At 38.5% G+C, this 18861-nt stretch overlaps 1 protein-coding gene across 4 annotated transcripts in view; it reads left to right on the top strand.

Moving 5' to 3' along the window:
• The window catches only part of WARS2 (tryptophanyl tRNA synthetase 2, mitochondrial), a 96848-nt gene that overhangs the window by 35655 nt on the left and 42332 nt on the right, over positions 1–18861 (top strand). For 2 of the 4 annotated variants that reach the window (XM_027973655.2, XM_042253138.1), the window contains exon 2: positions 7518–7775. The exons of 1 other annotated variant lie outside the window; for it this stretch is intronic. In XM_027973655.2, the coding sequence (XP_027829456.1) occupies positions 7518–7775 (258 nt within the window). The remainder of the gene's footprint in view (positions 1–7517; positions 7776–18861) is intronic. One more of the 4 variants, XM_027973662.2, reaches the window with a different exon arrangement.

Genomic DNA, 18861 nt, shown 5'->3' with positions numbered 1-18861 from the left:
CTTTCTAGGCAATGATTTCTCTAACACTTTAAATGTTCAAATTTTCTTATGGGGAAAAACTATTTTCTTAAGCATTTCAGATCATTCTTTATACTTAAAAAATTTTAGTATTCTTGATCTCTTGCCTGTATTTACTGTTCCATTCAATGTAAAAATAAATTATGTAGTGGTGGTTAAGATGTTTATGTCAAGAATTTGACCCTGGCTCATTTGGTTTAAGAAGCAGTATTATTGTTAGAAATTAAAAGTGTTTCTCACTACATATCATGTTATAATTATTTATGTTTTAGTTAGATAATATATTTGAGTCACTCTTCCAATAAAAACTAGAAGGACTTGCCAGATTATTCCATACCTACATATAAGCTTTGCATTTCAACATAACTTAGCTTCCCTTGGGTGACAATGCATTCTCTCCTAGGAGCCAGAGTCCCTAGATTTTATATTTCATCATCTGATGGGGAGACACTGACTGAGGTGCTATTCACTGATGTGTGAGAAAGAAAACAGAAAAGAAAGGCGTGAAGAAAATAAGCCCAAAGATATGCTGAGGTACAAAAGAAATAGCTGCAGGAGAAAAGAATGTGATAAATATAATTACAAAAGCATCATGTGGTCTGGTGAGTCTAGCTCTGGAGGTCTGGGTTCTGGTCCCAGCTATGCCACCGGCTGTTACCTGGGCCTCTCAGGAAACATCTCCTTCCCTTTCTGAAAAGCACACCTTCCCTTTTTTTGAGAAGCATGTGTGTGGAGAGGGGAGCTGTGGGTGGGAGTGAAAGTAGTTAAAGTTCAGGCCAACCTTGGAGTCAAGAAGTTCTAACCTGGACGCAGACCAGTGAGAAGGTGGGCGAGTCCAGTTCTGAGAGCCAAGATTCAGATCTGACCACGTGCCTGTGATCTTGCGCAGGTTACTTAACCTTCCAGTGTCCTTCCTGGAAAGTAAGGCCGGTAATTCCTGCCTCCGTCACATGTAGTGAAGTCCATGCAAGTGCCAGGGAATCTTTCTGATTGCTTGAGTTCAGCACAAGAATGAAGAATACGTCTGTGAAAGCATTCTGCTGTGTGATGGAAGGACAGCAGAGTGCGTGGGGTGGGAGACAGGTGCCCAGCTCTGAAAATTTGGAGGTGGCTTAAAAACGTTTATAGAAAACTGTGAAAACTCAAGTTTATTCCTTTCAAACTACTTCCCTGGCCTAACAATATGTGGTAAGTGCTTCTCCTCTCTGCCCTTGTGGAACTCGCAGTCTAATGGAAAAGTCACTGCTCTTTTCTTCTTTTTGATAATGATTTTTTCCTACAGTTTTAATTGCTGGCCTACATATTGCTTCTGGTTTGAGGGTGACATAAGACCTGCTTTCTCTTATATTGAATTAATATTTACTATATTGATTCTCAGGTCTGAGCATCTGGTTTCATTTCTAAGCAGAAATGAACCCAGTTTTTTTTTTTTTTTCCTTCTCCCCCTTGGTGCTGAGTCAGCATTTTCTCACCAGACTCCTGGCTCTCTGTGCTTTCTGAAAGAAAGCGCTGACTGTGGCAGAACAATGCTGAGCCGTGGCCAAAGAAAGCTTCAGAGAAGCACCTGGATCCTCCCAGCCAGGATGGAAGTGCTATTTTTCTATGCTGGGTCTCCTATGTTTCAGCTCTTAAATCACTAGTTGGTGGTAGAGACATTTTCAAGGAAGTGTTGAAAATTATATGCAAGGGGCCTAGGTATACCTGATAGGGTGATATACATGATAATTGAGAAGCCCTAACAGAGAGCTCCTTAAGCTGTATTTTTTATTTAGCAGAATAAACAGATTTACAAAAAGAGATTTTCAGCCTAATTAGTTGATAATGCTGATTCCTTTCTAATCACAGTCTGTGATAACATGCTTTTCATGGAACCAGGTAGACATGATGGTTGTTCAGCCAAGTTTTTGATCTACCATCGACTATAATTAAAACAGGTATGATGAATACACAATTGATACTTCAGCTGGACACAAGCAGGACTTTGTAATAAGAATCTTGAAATCTTTAGTTGAAGTCTTTGGTTGCCACCTCCATACCAAAGTTGAAAGTGTTTCTAAGCTTGTAGGCAGGCTTTTTTGGATGTATATTATGCACTTAGGAATAAAATCAGAAGCTCTCTTTAGTTGATTAGAAAAATTATCTTTTGCCATAATTAGCAGCTTGGGGTTTTTCAACTGCTTTTGGATGCAATCATTGAAGTTATGATAATTACAAATTTGGAATGTGCTCGGTCCCTTATAACAGGAATGATTTGAGCTACATCTGTCAGATTGATAAATTGGTTCTCCCTCTGATTCAAATTCAAACTCCTGTCCTCTCTTCTGGAATATATCAAATCTCAGCGCTGAAGCTACCCATTGGTGATACTAATTCTGTTACAAAATGAGCCAAGGCCTGCATTGACTGGAAGTGGCCTTTCTTAAAGAAATACATCTGAAGTAAAAATGAAGACTTATTTTGTAAAACGGACCTTCCTTTTAGTCTCTGTGCACTGCGAAGAGAGTGAAGGTTGATGCTCCAGCCTGCCTGAGGAGTGAACGCCTGTGGGCTGGTCTTGAAGCTGTTTTCTTTGTGGTTTGCCTCCCATCCACTGGGAAGCCCCTGCTCCTTTCATTTTCATTCTTTTCCAGCTCTCCTGCTTTTGAACACAGAACCCCCATCCTCCCACCACCCAAACGCCACATTCCAGCCCCATGATTTCATGGTACCAGGCGTATCTCCCCTGCCATGCCGTCAGGCTGCCTGCTGACTCTTGCAGGGCGAACAGACGGGAACATAAACTCACCGCAGAAGAGCAAGACACTCTCTGTATATTTTTAAGGCCAGGAATCCAGTTCTCATTTAGAGCCTGTATTTTCTTAATAGCTCCTGGAAAATTGAACAAACCATTTCTTGTTGCTCTTACTTCTTGATAACATCATTCCCTCTGCCTGGATGTATAGAATCACAGAAACTAGAGAATGAAAAAGATGTATTAGATCATGTCTAGTTCATTCCCACTGGTCACAATTCTTTTTTTCCCACAGTCTGTCCTCTAGTGCTTTTCTCTTCTAGTTTTCTCAAGAATTAGTGTCTCCATTTGTCCTGGGGGATAATTCCTGAACATGGAGGAATTTGTGTGGAAATATTCTTTTTTTTTTTTTTCCTCCAGCTTGATAGTCCTGGTCCTTATAATCTTTTACATGACCATAAACAGTTCCCTTTCATCTTAGGTCAAGCATTTCTGGATGGTTTTTTTTTTTCCTTTCCATTTATGAAGTTCAGAGCTTGTTTTTCTGCTTTGCTTTGTCTCTTCATCAATCAGTCCCTAAAGCCCATTAATCATTTTTAACCTCACTGAAAGCTCCTTTACTTACTCCCATATCAGGAACCCAGGGCTTACTATGGTCCTAAGGTACTAGAGAAAGCCTCACTGATAGGTACTTATTCTACGCTAACTCTTCTCTCTCCCTTTCTTTTCTTTCTCCCCTTCTCCCTCTCCAGCCCCCACCTCTGTCCCTCAGCCTCAGTTCTCATCTACCAACTATTTTTAAAATAATGTCTCTAAATTATGATTTCAGGAGTTAGTCATTGAGGGCCTCGTGTGTGTGTGTGTGTGTGTGTGTGTGTGTGTGTGTGTGTGTGATTCTAAGTGCAAATCATATTTGGTCTCGGTTACTTAAAGGTATTTTTCATATTCTCAGAGCCACAAATCTTTTAGGTCTCCTGAGTGTTTGGATCAAGCACAATTCTGGATCATGGAACTATGATGTAGCATTCTATTTTATAGTTGTCATATGAAGAATAAAGAGGAAAAGAAGCAGATATGGGGAAAATAGACTGTATTTATAGGATTTGAAATTCTAGGGAATAGGAAAGGGGAAAATGTAAGTAGTCTTAGCACTCACATATCTGAAGTAGATTAGCTCTTAGGAGCTAATATTATATATAAAGTCTGTGGTAAATGTTACATTCTTTTTTTAAAAAATTTCAACTTTGTTGATATATATCAACAAATAAATTGTAAGATATTTAAAGTGCACATATACCATGGTAACCTGATATATATTGTGCAAAGATCCCCCTTTCTGGCTTTGTGATAATCTAGAGGAGTGGGATGGGGTGGGAGATGGGAAGGAGGCTCATGAGGGAGGGGAACATATGTATAGCTATGGCTGATCCATGTTTATATATGGCAGAAACCAATACAATATTATAATTATTCTTCAAGTGAAAGTAAATAAATTAAGGAAAAAAAGATCCCCCATCAAGCTCATTATTACCACAACCGACACCTTACATATTTGTGTATGTGAGAGGGAGAACATTTAAGTTCTGCTCGCTTAGAAAATTTCAATTATAAAACACAGTGTTATCAACTGTAGTCATCATGTTTTGCATTAATTCTCTTTTGCTGTATGATTTTCAAGATTGGAGGACCCAGTATTATAAAGATGTTGGTTCTCCCCAAAGCAATCAATCTATGGACTCAATGTAATCCCAATCAAATATGCCAACAGGTTTTTTTTTCTGTTAGAACTTGACAAGATGACTCTAAAATGCATTGAGAAGTGTAAAAGACCAAGGGTGGTTTAGATACTATTGAAGAATAAGGCAGAAAGACGTGTTCCACCAGGTCCCAAGACTTATTAAAAAGACAACTGTAATACCGGTACAGAAATAGATAAAGAGACCAGGGAACCAATGAAACAGAATAGAAAGACCAGATACAGACTCAGACATATAGAGATATTTGATTTATGCTGAAGTGGAATTCTAGAGCAGTGGGGAAAGACAATCTTTTCAATAAATGGTGCTAGAATAATTAGGTATCCACATAGGGAAAAATTAAAAGGAGAGGAAATAAAGCAGACGCTTGCCTCACACCATATGTAGAAATCTCCAAATTGATACAGACTTAAATGTGAAAGATAAAACTTTAAAGCATGCACATACATATATGTTTTATATATGTATACACATATCTTCATAAACTTGGGGTTTGGGAAGATTTGTTCTATGACGTAAAAATCTGTAATCAAGATTACATATTTAGTAAAATTAGGAACATCTCTTTATCAAAAGATAACAAAAAAGCAAATAGCCACACAAGGAGAGACTATATTGGCCACACATGTAACTAACAAAATAGTAGGATCCAGAATATACAAAAATTCGTTAATCAATAAAAACATTTTCCAACTTCAGAAAAATAGACAAAATAACCTGAATAGGCTCTCCACAGGGGAAGGCAATATGGTTATTAAAATAGCAATAACCATAAGAGTTCTCAGCTTCTCTAATAAATAATCAAAGAAATGCAATTAAACTGTAATGAGATTTTTACCTTATATCACCAGTTAGCTAAAATTAAAACTACTGGCAAAGTGTCAGTGAGGATGTGGACCAACAGGAATTGGTGATAGAAGCTGCATACTTAGGAACAGTTCAGCACACTGTAATACAATTGAAAATACATATGCATACCTTGAAGAACTGACTCACTAGAAAAGGCCCTTGATGCTGGGAAAGATTGAAGTCGGGAGGGGAAGGGGACAGCAGAGAATGAGATGGTTGGATGGCATCACTGACTCGATGGACATGAGTTTGAGTAAGCTCCAGGAGCTGGTAATGGACAGGGAAGCCTGGCGTGCTGCAGGCCATGGGGTCACAAAGAGTCGGACACGACTGAGCGACTGAACTGAACTGAATGCATATCTTGAAGTGAAGTGAAAATTGGTTAGTCGCATCCGACTCTTTGCGACCCCTTGGACTATAGATTCCATGGAATTCTCCAGGCCAGAATACTGGAGTGGGTAGCCTTTCCCTTCTCCAGGGGATCTTCCCAATCCAGGGATCGAACCCAGGTCTCCTGCACTGCAGACAGATTCTTTACTGGCTGAGCCGTATGACCCAGCAATTCACCTCCTAACTATGTACACTAGAGAAACTTGTACACTAGTAAACATAAGAATATTTTTTTTTCACCCATAACTTTTCTTTTGGCAACAGAGAAGTTGCAAAATAATGCAATGAATGTAAAAAGTTTGAGTAGCTGGTGGCTAAGCAAAACATGATAGCCTGTGGAAGGAGCACACATGAGCTCTGCAGTCCGTGATACTTGGCTTGAAATCGCAGTCTCATGTATGAGTTGTGTGATCATGGTCGATATCTTAATATCTCTGAACCTCAGTTTCCTCATCTGCAAATTGGAGGCAATCATATGCCTACCATATTGTGTATTATAAGGGATAAATACATTAATGCATATAAAGCATTGAGCATAAATACCAGCAACATAGTAGTTTTCTAGTAAATTGTGGCTATTTTAGTAATATTTTTACTATTGTTAAAAATGATAAGGATGCATTTTATTTTTTCAGATCCTTTTAGTTATAACACATTTATTGATATACATTCATTTTTAGTTTTTCACTATAGAATGCAAAATGATTAAAAGGAAACATGATATTTTTTCACTCTGTATTAGGGACAGAAAATATATTTTGAAAAAAATTTGCAGGGGAATTCCCCGGCAGTCCAGTGATTAGGACTCCATGCTTCCACCACAGGGGGCACAGGTTTAATCCCTGGTTAGGGAACTAAGATCCTACAAGCCACATGGTATAGCAAACAAATTTTTTTTTTTTTCATGCAAAATCTTACGAATACAGAGGCACATTTTTTTTCTCACTTCCTATTATGACTTCAATAACAGCAAATTAGGTCAGTGGGAAAGCATGTCAAAAATGATTTTATAATTTAAAAATTATGCAAAATTAAAAACTTATTTTGAAGAAATAAAAAAAACACAAGTATAATTTTATCAAAAGTCAAAGGAAACCAAAACATGAAAATGTTAAATAACTTTATCAAGAAGTAATATCAGAAATGTAGATTTCCTAAATTTTAGCCCAAGATTCTGCACATTGAATTATATCAGCAATTATTTTTAAAGAAAACTGAATTAAGTAGTAGTAACCTTTAGCCCTAATGCTATGGCCTTCATTGCCTTACCTGCACAACGAGTGAATCATGTCATAACAAACCCTTGGAGCCTCTTTAACCGCCAGTGAAATTTCACTTCTATGTCTGAAGTCTTTGTAATGACCACCAGAACCACAGTCATTTTTGCTCTTGGGAATTCCTGCCTGTACCCCACTACTTATCTTTCCAAACTGGTCATGACTGTGTTGTCATGTTGTATTGTTCCTTTTATTTTCATAAGCATATCTTCTATCTCCAATTAGATTGAAGATACAGACCTTTCCTTATATGCCTTTGCATTTGTAAGGTTTTGAGTGCAAAAAGAAAAAAATATATATTATCATCTTCTGTCCCCTAATAGCACCTAACATAGTGTTTGCACCAAGTAGGAACAAAAGAAATGCATAAGGATGATGACTATCAGATTTCATTAAAAAAAAAAATAGGGGTAGCCATCATAGCTGTGGTAACATGGGCATCAGATTCATGGATTCTGCTTCAGAAACAATTTTGTCTGTTCTCCTTTGTTCCAGAAAGATGCCGTGAAGCGAATATTCTCGGGCATTCAGCCTACCGGAATCCCCCACCTCGGCAACTATCTGGGAGCCATTGAGAGCTGGGTGAGGTTACAGGACGAGCATGACTCTGTGCTGTACAGTATTGTTGACCTACATTCCATCACTGTCCCCCAAGACCCAACCATCCTCCGGCAGAGCATCTTGGACATGACTGCTGCTCTTCTCGCTTGTGGCATAAACCCAGAGAAGAGCATCCTTTTCCAGCAATCTCAGGTCAGCTTCTCAGATTAGAACTGAGAAAACTTTTATTTTCAGATTATTTGAGGAAAAAATTCAGTGGTTTATATAGCTCCTGTTTGTGATTTTTTTTTTTTTTTGACCATTCAAAGGTGACTTCATCAAATATAACTGTTTCATTTTTCCCTGTATTCATATCATTGAGTATTATTATAATGCAATAATATTTTCAGCTTTTTCCTGAACTGTACTTGGGAAGTTTATAATGCTTCATATACCAAAAAATTGTATCCCATTATTACTTCGAACTCAAGAATTGTTTTTCTATATTGGGTTGCATTCAAACTGATGAATTCATGCTGTTGATTAGTTTCCTGGTGATGAGGGATAGAATTTAGTAACTGATGGTTTTACATAACTCCAGTGTTGCTTTGCTGGGTATTGTATTTGGAAAGTCTATTGGATAATTCCTATTGTTCATTCTTTGTATAATAACTTTTGAGAAGATTTGAAAGAGCTAGCTGGGAAATTGGAAGATGATATCCAGTATATTGAGTCCAAGCCAAGAAAGGCCTCAGAACAAAGCCAGAATATTTGACTCATATCTTTACTGTGGATGAATCAGTTTGCTCTTGGACAGGCGGATAATTTGGCCTAGAGACAGAGCACTTAAGAGACTCCCTAGCAAAGAAGATGAGAGTTTTAACTGAATCATGCTTTACATTACATGTTTTCTTTAACCTGATGACAAACCCCGCCAAGGAATAGTATGTTATACATGTTTTGGCATAATTTAACATGTATGTAAGTGTGGTATGTGTTATACATGTGTAGAACTCCTTTCTTGACCATAAACTTCTGACACTCATTATTTTTATGCATATTTAATCACCCACAGAACTTAATGTAATGATTCACACACAGCAACCATTTAAAAATATGTAATGAATGAGAAGAATATCTTCAAAAAAATAAATGCAGTTATCAACTGAAACTTGTTGCCAGATTAGAGATAATCTGAAAGAATAATAGAATCTAATCATTAACATGACTTTTAAAGGCAGTTTACCTCAGTTTCCTTTTTCACTAAGGAAAGTCAGGAAGGCTTTCTTTACATATGACTTTACAGATTGAATCTTGGACAGATCTAATTGTTATCAAGAACTTGCTTATGTTGAACAAACATCTGCCCTCCTGTAATGTTCAGCCACTCACTTAACTTCTCTCTGAAAATACACAATAAATAAACTCTGTCTTCCACATGACTGCTATTCCAATACTTGGAGGTATTGCTTGTGCATCATTCTTACCCTCCAGGTGCTTGTTCCATAGGACTTACCTTCTTCATACTAGCTGTCCTTAGATGTCTCACCCTCCTGGTTGTCCCACCTCGGAAGCATTCCTACCTTTTCTCTGAAAAGATGGTGCCTCTCATATTTCATGAAACAATGTCTATCCAAACTCTTCACACCCCTCTCTCACATTATAATTATCAGAGCCAGTCTAGTAATTATCAGAGCCAGTTTTTGAGTCACCTAATGCTTTCCAAGGCATACCATCTTCACTCCATCTTAGCTGTTTTTGATATAAGCTCTCTTTTGATCCTTATGTGATACTCTTTCATTAAATAATTTATTTTTAATTAAAAGATAATTGCTTTATAATACTGTGATGGTTTCTGCCGTGAATCAATGTGAGTGGGCCATAGGTATACACATGCCCCTTCCTTTTGAACCTCTCTCTTACCTCTGTCCCCATTCCACCCCTCTAGGTTGTCAAAAAGCACTGGCTTTGGGTTCCCTGTGTCATACAGCAAATTCCCACTGGCCTTTGATTTTGCATATGGTACTGCATATGTTTCATTGCTACTCCCTCAAATCATCCCACCCTGTCCTCCCCCACTGTGTCCAAAAGTCTGTTCTTTAAGTCTGAGTCTCCTTTGCTGCCCTGCAAGCAGGATCATCAATACGGTCTTTCTAGATTCCATCAGTTCAGTTCAGTCGCTCAGTCATGTCTGACTTTTTGTGACCCTATGGACTGCAGCACACCAGGCCTCCCTTTCCATCACCAACTCCTGGAGTTTACTCAAACTTATGTCCATTGAGTTGGTGATGCCATCCAACCACCTCATCCTCTGTCCCCTTCTCCTCCCACCTTCAATCTTTTCCAGCATCAGGGTCTTTTCAAATGAGTCAGCTCTTCGCATCAGGTGGCCAAAGTATTGGAGTTTCATCTTCAACATCAGTCCTTCCAATTAGGGTGGACTGGGTTGATCTCCTTGCAGTTCAAGGGACTCTCAAGAGTCTTCTCCAACACCATAGTTGAAAAGCATCAATTCTTTGGCCCTCAGGTTTCTTTATAGTCCAACTCTAACATCCATACCTGACTACTGGAAAAACCATAGCCTTGACTAGATGGACCTTTGTTGGCAAAGTAATGTCTCTGCTTTTTAATATGCTATCTAGGTTGGTCATAACTTTTCTCCCAAGGAGTAAACGTCTTTTTAATTTCATGGCTGCAGTCACCATCTGCAGTGATTTTGGAGCCCAAAAAAGTAAAGTCTGCCACTGTTTCCACTATTTCCCCATCTATTTCCCATGAAGTGATAGGACCAGATGCCATGATCTTTGTTTTCTGACTGTTGCGCTTTAAGCCAACTTTTCACTCTCCTCTTTCACTTTCATCAAGAGGCTCTCTAGTTCTTCGCTTTCTGCCATAATGGTGGTGTCATCTGCATATCTGAGGTTATGATATTTCTCCTGGCAATCTTGATTCTAGCTTGTGCTTCCTCCAGCCCAGCGATTCTCATGGTGTACTCTGCATAGAAGTTAAATAAGCAGGGTGACAATGTACAGCCTTGATGTACTCTTTTTCCTATTTGGAACCAGTCTGTTGTTCCATGTCCAGTTCTAACTGTTGCTTCCTGACCTGCATACAGATTTCTCAAGAGGCAGGTTAGGTGGTCTGGTATTCCCATATCTTTCAGAATTTTCCAGTTTGTTGTGATCCACACAGTCAAAGATTTGGCATAGTCAATAAAGCAGAAATAGATGTTTTCCTGGAACTCTCTTGCTTTTTTAATGATCCAGCAGATGTTGGCAAGTTAATCTATGGTTCCTCTGCCTTTTCTAAAACCAGCTTGAACATCTGGAAGTTCACGGTGCACGTATTGCTGGAGCCTGGCTTGGAGAATTTTGAGCATGACTTTACTAGAGTATGAGATGAGTGCAATTGTGTGGTAGTTTGAGCATTCTTTGGCATTGCCTTTCTTTGGGATTGAAATGAAAACTGACCTTTTCCAGTCCTGTGGCCACTGCTGAGTTTTCCAAATTTGTTGGCATATTAAGTACAGCACTTTCACAGCATCATCTTTCAGGATTTGAAATAGCTCAACTGGAATTCCATCACCTTCACTAGCTTTGTTCGTAGTGATGCTTCATAAGGCCCACTTGACTTCACATTCCAGGATGTCTGGCTCTAGGTGAGTGATCACACCATTGTGATTATCTGGGTCATGAAAATCTTTTTTGTACTGTTCTTCTGTGTATTCTTGCCACCTCTTCTTTATATCTTCTGCTTCTGTTAGGTCCTTATCATTTCTGTCCTTTATTGTGCCCATCTTTACATGACATGTTGCCTTGGTATCTCTAATTTTCTTGAAGAGATCTCTAGTCTTTCCCATTCTATTTTTTTCCTCTATTTCTTTGCATTGATCACTGAGAAAGGCTTTCTTATTTCTCCTTGCTGTTCTTTGGAACTCTGCAGTCAGATGCTTATATCTTTCCTTTTCTCCTTTACTTTTTGCTTCTCTTCTTTTCTCAGCTATTTGTAAGGCCTCCTCAGGCAGCCATTTTGCTTTTTTGCATTTCTTTTTCTTGGGGCTGGTCTTGCTCCCTGTCTCCTGTACAGTGTCACAAATCTTCATCCATAGTTCATGAGGAACTCTGTCTATCAGATCTAGTCCCTTAAATCTAAATTTCACTTCTACTGTATAATCATTAGGGATTTGATTTAGGTCATACCTGAATGGTCTAGTGGTTTTCCCTACTTTCTTCAATTTAAGGCTGAATTTGGCCATAAGGAGTTCATGATCTGAGCCACAGTCTCCCAGTCTTGTTTTTGCTGACTGTATAGAGCTTCTCCATTTTTGGATGCAAAGAATAGAATCAATCTGATTTTGGTGTTGACTATCTGGTGATGTCCATGTGTAGAGTCTTCTCTTGTGTTGTTGGAAGAGGGTGTTTGCTATGACCAGTGCATTCTCTTTTTGAAACTCTGTTAGCCTTTGCCCTGCTTCATTCTGTACACCAAGGCCAAATTTTCCTGTTACTCCAGGTGTTTCTTGACTTCCTACTTTTGCATTCCAGTCCCCTGTAATGAAAAGGACACTTTTTGGGGTGTTAGTTCTAGAAGGTCTTGTAGGTCTTCATAGAACTGTTCAACTTCAGCTTCTTCAGTGTTACTGGTTGGGGCATAGACTTGGATCACCATGATACTGAATGGTTTGCCTTGGAAACGAACAGAGATCATATATACATGTTAATACATGTATATATAGATTCCATATATACATGTTAATATATGACATTCATTTCTTTTCTTTCTTAATTTACTTCATTCTAAATAATGATTCTAGTTGAATCCACCGTATTAGAACTGATTTAAGTGTGTTCTTTTTTACGGCTGAGTAATATTCCATTGTGTATATGTACTACAACTTCTTTATCCATTCATCTGTCAGTGGGCATCGAGGTTGCTTCCATGTCCTAGCTATTGTAGACGGTGCTGTAGTGAGCGTGCGGCTACATGTGTCCTTTTCAATTATGGTTTCCTCAGGGTATATGCCCAGTAGTAGGATTGTTGAATCATATGGTAGTCTTATTCCTAGTTTTTTGAAAGAAATCTCCACACTGGTCTCCGTAGTGGTTGTATCAATTTTAAAAATTATGTTCCATTTCCTTAATTATTCTAGGTGAAAATGTCCAATCTCTGCAAAGTAGCCACTTGTCAGACTGTTTTTTAAAGCAACTTTTAAAATTAAAGGCGTATGTACAACTGCATCCAGTACTTGCACTTTGAGCTCATGGCCCCAGAAGGAACTACTCTGTTTTAAATATGTTCTCTGTTGTAAAGGGTTTTTGGCAGGGACCTCCATAAATATATAACAATTTACAAATATTGACATATCTTCTTCCACATGGTATATTGTTGTTCAGAATAGCAATTGAAAGAGTAATTCAAAATATGGGGAGCTTTTTAAGAACTCAAAGTGAGGGATAATAAAATTTACCTTCCCTTTGGTTTTTTATGTTACACAGTGAGCTCTCTGGTTCCCCAACTGATTGTAGGTCTAGGTCAGAGAGTGGAGGCCACTGGGGCTGCCTGTTTCCTCGCTGGCCTCTAAACTGTCTCACAGGTCCCCTCTTACCATCCCTGACTTCAGCTCCCTTGGAGGAGTTTCGATAGTTTGCCAGGTAAAATTTGAGAAGAGTACTCGTCAGCCCATATTCCACAACTTGTCGCACAAAACCAGTATGAAAGACTTCCTCAGATATCTCTCTGTCCTCAAGACATGCTTGGTCGGGGCCATTTCCTTCTTTAACTCAGGCAACCAACATTATTACAGCTCAATGGGTAGACTGGTTATTGTATCAGATTTTCTTTCCTGTTTAAAATATTTAATGAATAAAACTTGAAATATATGTAGAAGAGTAGGAGAATAGTATACTTTACCCCCATCATTTATTAACATTTTGTAATTTGTCTCTCCAAGTTTTTTTTAATATGCTTCTTCATGGTTATCTTTGCCAATTTTATTTATTTATTTATTTGGCCATGCTGGATCTTCATTGTGGCCTACAGCGGCTTCTAGTTGCTGCATGTGGGCTTAGTTGCCCTGAAGCATGTGGGATCTTAGTTCCTGGACCAGGGATTGAACCCACATCCACTGTATTGGAAGGCAGATTCCTAATCAGTGGACTACCATGGAAGATCCCATGTTGTTTTCTTTGTTGAAGTATTTTATAGCAGATATCACACATCATGGCATTTCTTGCCCTAAATATTTCAGCATGCCTTTCTAAAAATTCAGGAAGTTTTCTTACATAACCACAATAGTGTCATCAGACTTAACAAAGTTAGTGATAATCCCATATTATCATCTAATACCCAGTCCATGTTCAAACTATGCTGGTTCTCCCAAAATGTGTTTTATAGTTGGCTTATTTAAATGATGATCCAAGTAAGGTCTACAAATAACATTTGATTATGGATCTTAAGTCTCTTGTTTTTCCTGCCTTTTGATTTGTTGATCGTTTTATTTCTGTAAAGTTAATCTTTCCTTATTTAAAACTTTCGGCTTTTGTGCTACCACTTTTTTCATGCCTTTAGTATGTTAATCAGCTTTTCTTTTACTTACTATAAAATTAGCCTTTTTGGGCATAAACATGAACCTTAATTTTCTTCCTAAGGCACTACTTTTGCAAGTTATATAGACAGTTTCTGACTTACAGTGGTTAAACTTATGATGGTTTGAAAGCTATATACGTTCAGTAGAAACTGTACTTTGAATTTTAGATTTTGATCTTTTCCCTGGCTGATAATGTGTAGAAAGATACTCTGTTGTGATACTGCGCAGCTCCAAGTCAGCCACAAGATCACCAGGGTAAATAATCAAGACATAACCAATCTGTTTTCCACTTTGAGTACAGTGCTCAATAAATTACATGAGATATTCAACACTTTATTATAGTATAGGCTTTGTGTTAGAGCCCTTGGTATTCTTGCTTGGTAAATCTCATGGACAGAGGAGGCTGACGGGCTACAGTCCATGGGGTCACAAGAGACGGACACGACTTAGCGGCTGAACCACCACCACCACCACCAGGGCTGATGTAAGTGTTCTGAACATGGTTAAACTATGATGTTGGGAAGGTTAGGTATATTGTATGTATTTTCGACTTGGGATACTTTCAAATTAATGATGTGTTTATCAAGACGTGACTCCATTATAAGTTGGGTACTCTTGGAGAGAGAACTTTATTCTGTCTCCCACCATGCCTTTGCCTCAGGAGCTGATGGCAGAGAGGCAGTACAGAGCCAGAGTTGACTTCCAGGCCCTGGACTACTAAATTACCCTTTCATTCCTGCCTCAGTCTCACCGATCGATGGTCCATTCCCCACATTGTAGCCATGTGCTCTTTCTACTTAAAATAAACCAGCACCTTTCTCCTATCCTCAAGACAAAAATCCAAACTCAGTTTCTAGAAAACCCTTCAATCATAAGGTCCCTGAGAACATCAGGTCAGTGTTTCTTCCTCTCCACCACTTTTTATCATGTTATTTTATGTTTAAATGATCTGATTAAATTTTATCAAGAATTCTTAAAGCAGAAGTTAGAATACTTTCTTGTTTTGAGAAAACTTGATAAATCAATTCTTAACTTATAAAACAGATAAATTAGAGATCAGTTATGTAATTATAACAAGAGGGTTTTTTTTAATATTGGGAATTTTGTAGTGCTTTTAAGCATTTAGTTGATCGTAAAGTATGATAGGAATTTAGAAAACAAACTATTGAGAGCCAATGCCAGTTAAAATCGGTTATTCTTGCATTTGTACACACACAATTATTTATAAGTAAAATGAAGAATTTTTGAAATTGTGAGTTAGAAAATGATATTTTTTTTACATTATATAAGTGTTCTTTTCATGTTCATCCACTGTGTTAAGCAAAGTACATACGGATAAATATAGAGACCAGTTCCGCAGGCCATTGTTGTCTACCAGAGTAAGTTCTAGTAATTGTTTGAAATAGGGAAAGAATTTAGCTATGTTGAGATACTGATTTTATCAATTATTTTTATCTCCAGTCTTTTGCATTCTTTCTCAGCAGTCTCACTGGAATGATTGAGACTTATTGAAGATTTTTCTCATTATTTTCTTTTTCTTTCTTTCCCACTGGCCTCTAGTCATGGTGCTTCCCCTAAAATATGTTTGCCATATGTGGGGAATCTTTCAGAGCCTCTCCTCTAAAAGGTGTGCCTATGTGCATGCATGTGTGTGTGTGTGAGTGAGAGGAGGAGAGAGAAGACGCCTGCCTGTGTGTGTGCTTGGCAAAGCTTTCCATCCAAATGCCAAAGTCAGTGGTCTTTTATTTCTAGCAGGCTTGAGTGCAGATCCAATCTGATTCCCACAGCTGTCTCTGAGGTGCATGTCTCCACATCTTTAGTTTTTACTTTGCTTGGGATTGAGTCACCCTGCAGATGGAAGATAAAAGCTGGAGTTCATAGCTTTAGGCATTGGCTTTCTGCCAAGGCTAAGAGAAAAGGACAACTTTGACCATCAGACCTCCTGTTACAGAGGGTCCGAAACAGTCCAGGGAAGAGTCCAGGGCAAAGAACGAAATCTGCAGCTTCAGAATGTGGCCTCATTCTCTAATTAGAGCGAGGTTTGGTTTCCCAGGAAACAAAAATCAATAATAATAATACAGGAAGGGGAACTATGAAGGAACCAATTTCCGAATGAGGGCCAACGGAACTGACTACATGAATCTTGGCTCAGTAAATACAAACAAAAGTACCTGACCCATGGTGCTTGTCTTAAAGATACAAAGCCAAAGCCTAAACTAGGACTGGGAGTCTCTTGTGTTTGCATTTATCCTCATAATTTTGGAAGCATGTTTAAGTATGTATTTATATCAAGTTGTTAGGCTACTGACAACAGGTATATGTTCAACGCAGAAAGCAAGCAAACAAACCTCAATATAAGTTAATGGTCTTGAAGAATCTATTTGTAAAATTGGCGTCACTTCCAGAGTTTCCAGGGAGAGGCAGAGGTTCTAAATGACCCATGGAATAAATAATAAAGAGAAGTTAGGAAAATTATTAAAATACCCAAACTTCTCATGTTATTTCCTTCTCTAAAAGGTTTCCACTAGTACCACTTCCTTGCCTAGATTTATACTCATGTGTGATTCGATGAGAAGCTATTGTGTTTGTGTTGCTTCCATCCTGGAGCACAGAGTTAGGTCACATCTTAATTACACCTCCAAGAAGAGCTTTTTTACTATCAGGGCAATGAGTATGGGCTCTGAAGCCAGATACAGTTTGAATCTCACTGTGATCTCTTCCCGTTGTAACATACTAGGCAAGTTACTAAAGCTCTTTGAACCCCCTTTATAAGGTCTATAATAAGGATATTTAAATAATATGGCGTATACATATGATTCCTGACCGATGTTAACTTTTTCTCTCACCTTACCTCACCACACACATACTGTCCCCAATCCAGGCTTCTTGATTTAAGGATGGAGTGCATTTGTAAGATGAAGATCAAATTAGTGACAGTGCCTCTCTTTATTCCCAATGACAAAATATTTTCACAAGAGTTTATTATCGAGAAATATTTCAAACATTGAGAGGAGTATGAGTATGGATGGCTGCTTTTTGAAATGCTAACCTTTTGGCATACTTGCTGCATGCAGTTTTTGCTTTTTAAGAAGTAAAACATTACAAGTATAGTCAAAACTGTTAGCTCTCTCTAGTCTCATTCTGCTTTCTTCCTCCCCAGAAAATGTGTGTGAAAGTGTTAGTCACTCAGTCATGTCCGACTCTTTGTGACACCACGGACTATAGCCCATCAGGCTCTTCTGTCCATGGAATTCTCCAAACAGGAATACTGGAGTGGGTTGCCGTTTTCTTCTCCAGGGGATCTTCCTGACCCAGGAATTGAACCTGGGTCTCCCTTGTTGCAGGCAGGAGATTTAATCATTTTGACTGCTGTATGATATTCCATTGTCTGGCTCTATCACAATTTATTTATCCATTGTTGTTTTCCTGGCTAAAGATATTTAGATTTTTTCCAACTTTTTGTTATTGTGAATATTATTACAATGGGCATACTTACATATGCTTTTTGTGTACCTCTGAAAGCCTCCCCAGAGGGAACCACTATACTGAATTTAATATTCATCATTCCCATGTACCTATTTACATTTTTATTGCATATGATTTGGCCATAACAATCCATATTATTTATTTTGTATGTGTTAGAACTTTACATAAATAGCCTTATGCTGCACATATCTTCCTGAATCTATATTTTTGTATGCAGTATTAATTATGTGTTCGAGATTTAATCATTTTGATGGCTGTATGATATCCCATTGTCTGGCTCTATCACAGTTTGTTTAATCTATTGTTATTTTCCTGGCAAAACATATTAAGATTTTTTTCTAACATTTACAGTGGACATACTTACATATGCTTTTTGTTCACCTCTGAAAGGCTTTCCTAGGTGTACATACCCAAGAGTGGAATCATGAGGATATATGACATCAGTGTTAGTGAATTATTGCCAGCTCAGTTCAGTTCAGTCACTCAATAGTGACTGACTCTTTGCGGCCCCATGGACTGCAGCACACCATGCTTCCTTGTCCATCAGCTTCTCAAACTCACGTCCATCAAGTCGGTGACGCCATCCAACCACCTCATCCTCTGTCATCTCCTTATCCTCCTGCCTTCAATCTTTCCCCAGAATCAGGGTCTTTTCAAATGAGTCAGTTCTTCACATCAGGTGGCCAAAGTATTGGAGTTTCAGCTTCAACATGAGTCCTTCCAATGAATATTCAGGACTGATTTCCTTTAGGATTGACTGGTTGGATCTCCTTGCAGTCTAAGGAATTCTCAAGAGTCTTCTCCAACACCACAGTTCAAAAGCATCTGTTCTTCAGCGCTCAGCTTTTTTTGTTGCCCAGCTCTCACATCCGTACGTGACTACTGGAAAAATTATTCCAAGGAATATTGCCAGATTGCTCTCCAAACTGGCATTCCAACTTACGTTCCACCAAAAGAAGAGTTTCCTTTGGTCTATGGCAATATTTGGACTTCCCTGATGGTTCAGATGGTAAAGCGTCTGCCTACAATGTGGAAGACCCAGGTTCGATCCCTGGGTTGGGAAGATCTGGAGAAGGAAATGGCAACCCACTCCAGTATTCTTGCCTGGAAAATCCCATGGACGGAGAAACCTGGTAGACTACAGTCCACGGGGTCGCAAAGAGTTGGACACCACTGAGCAACTTCACTTTCTTTCTTTCTATGGCAATATTTGGTATAATTAGACAT

Source organism: Ovis aries, chromosome 1 (assembly GCF_016772045.2).
Source record: "Ovis aries strain OAR_USU_Benz2616 breed Rambouillet chromosome 1, ARS-UI_Ramb_v3.0, whole genome shotgun sequence".
In the NCBI taxonomy this organism is placed as follows: Eukaryota; Metazoa; Chordata; class Mammalia; order Artiodactyla; family Bovidae; genus Ovis; species Ovis aries.
Note: the sequence above shows the minus strand (reverse complement) of the source record. Positions and strands in the feature narration are given on the sequence as shown.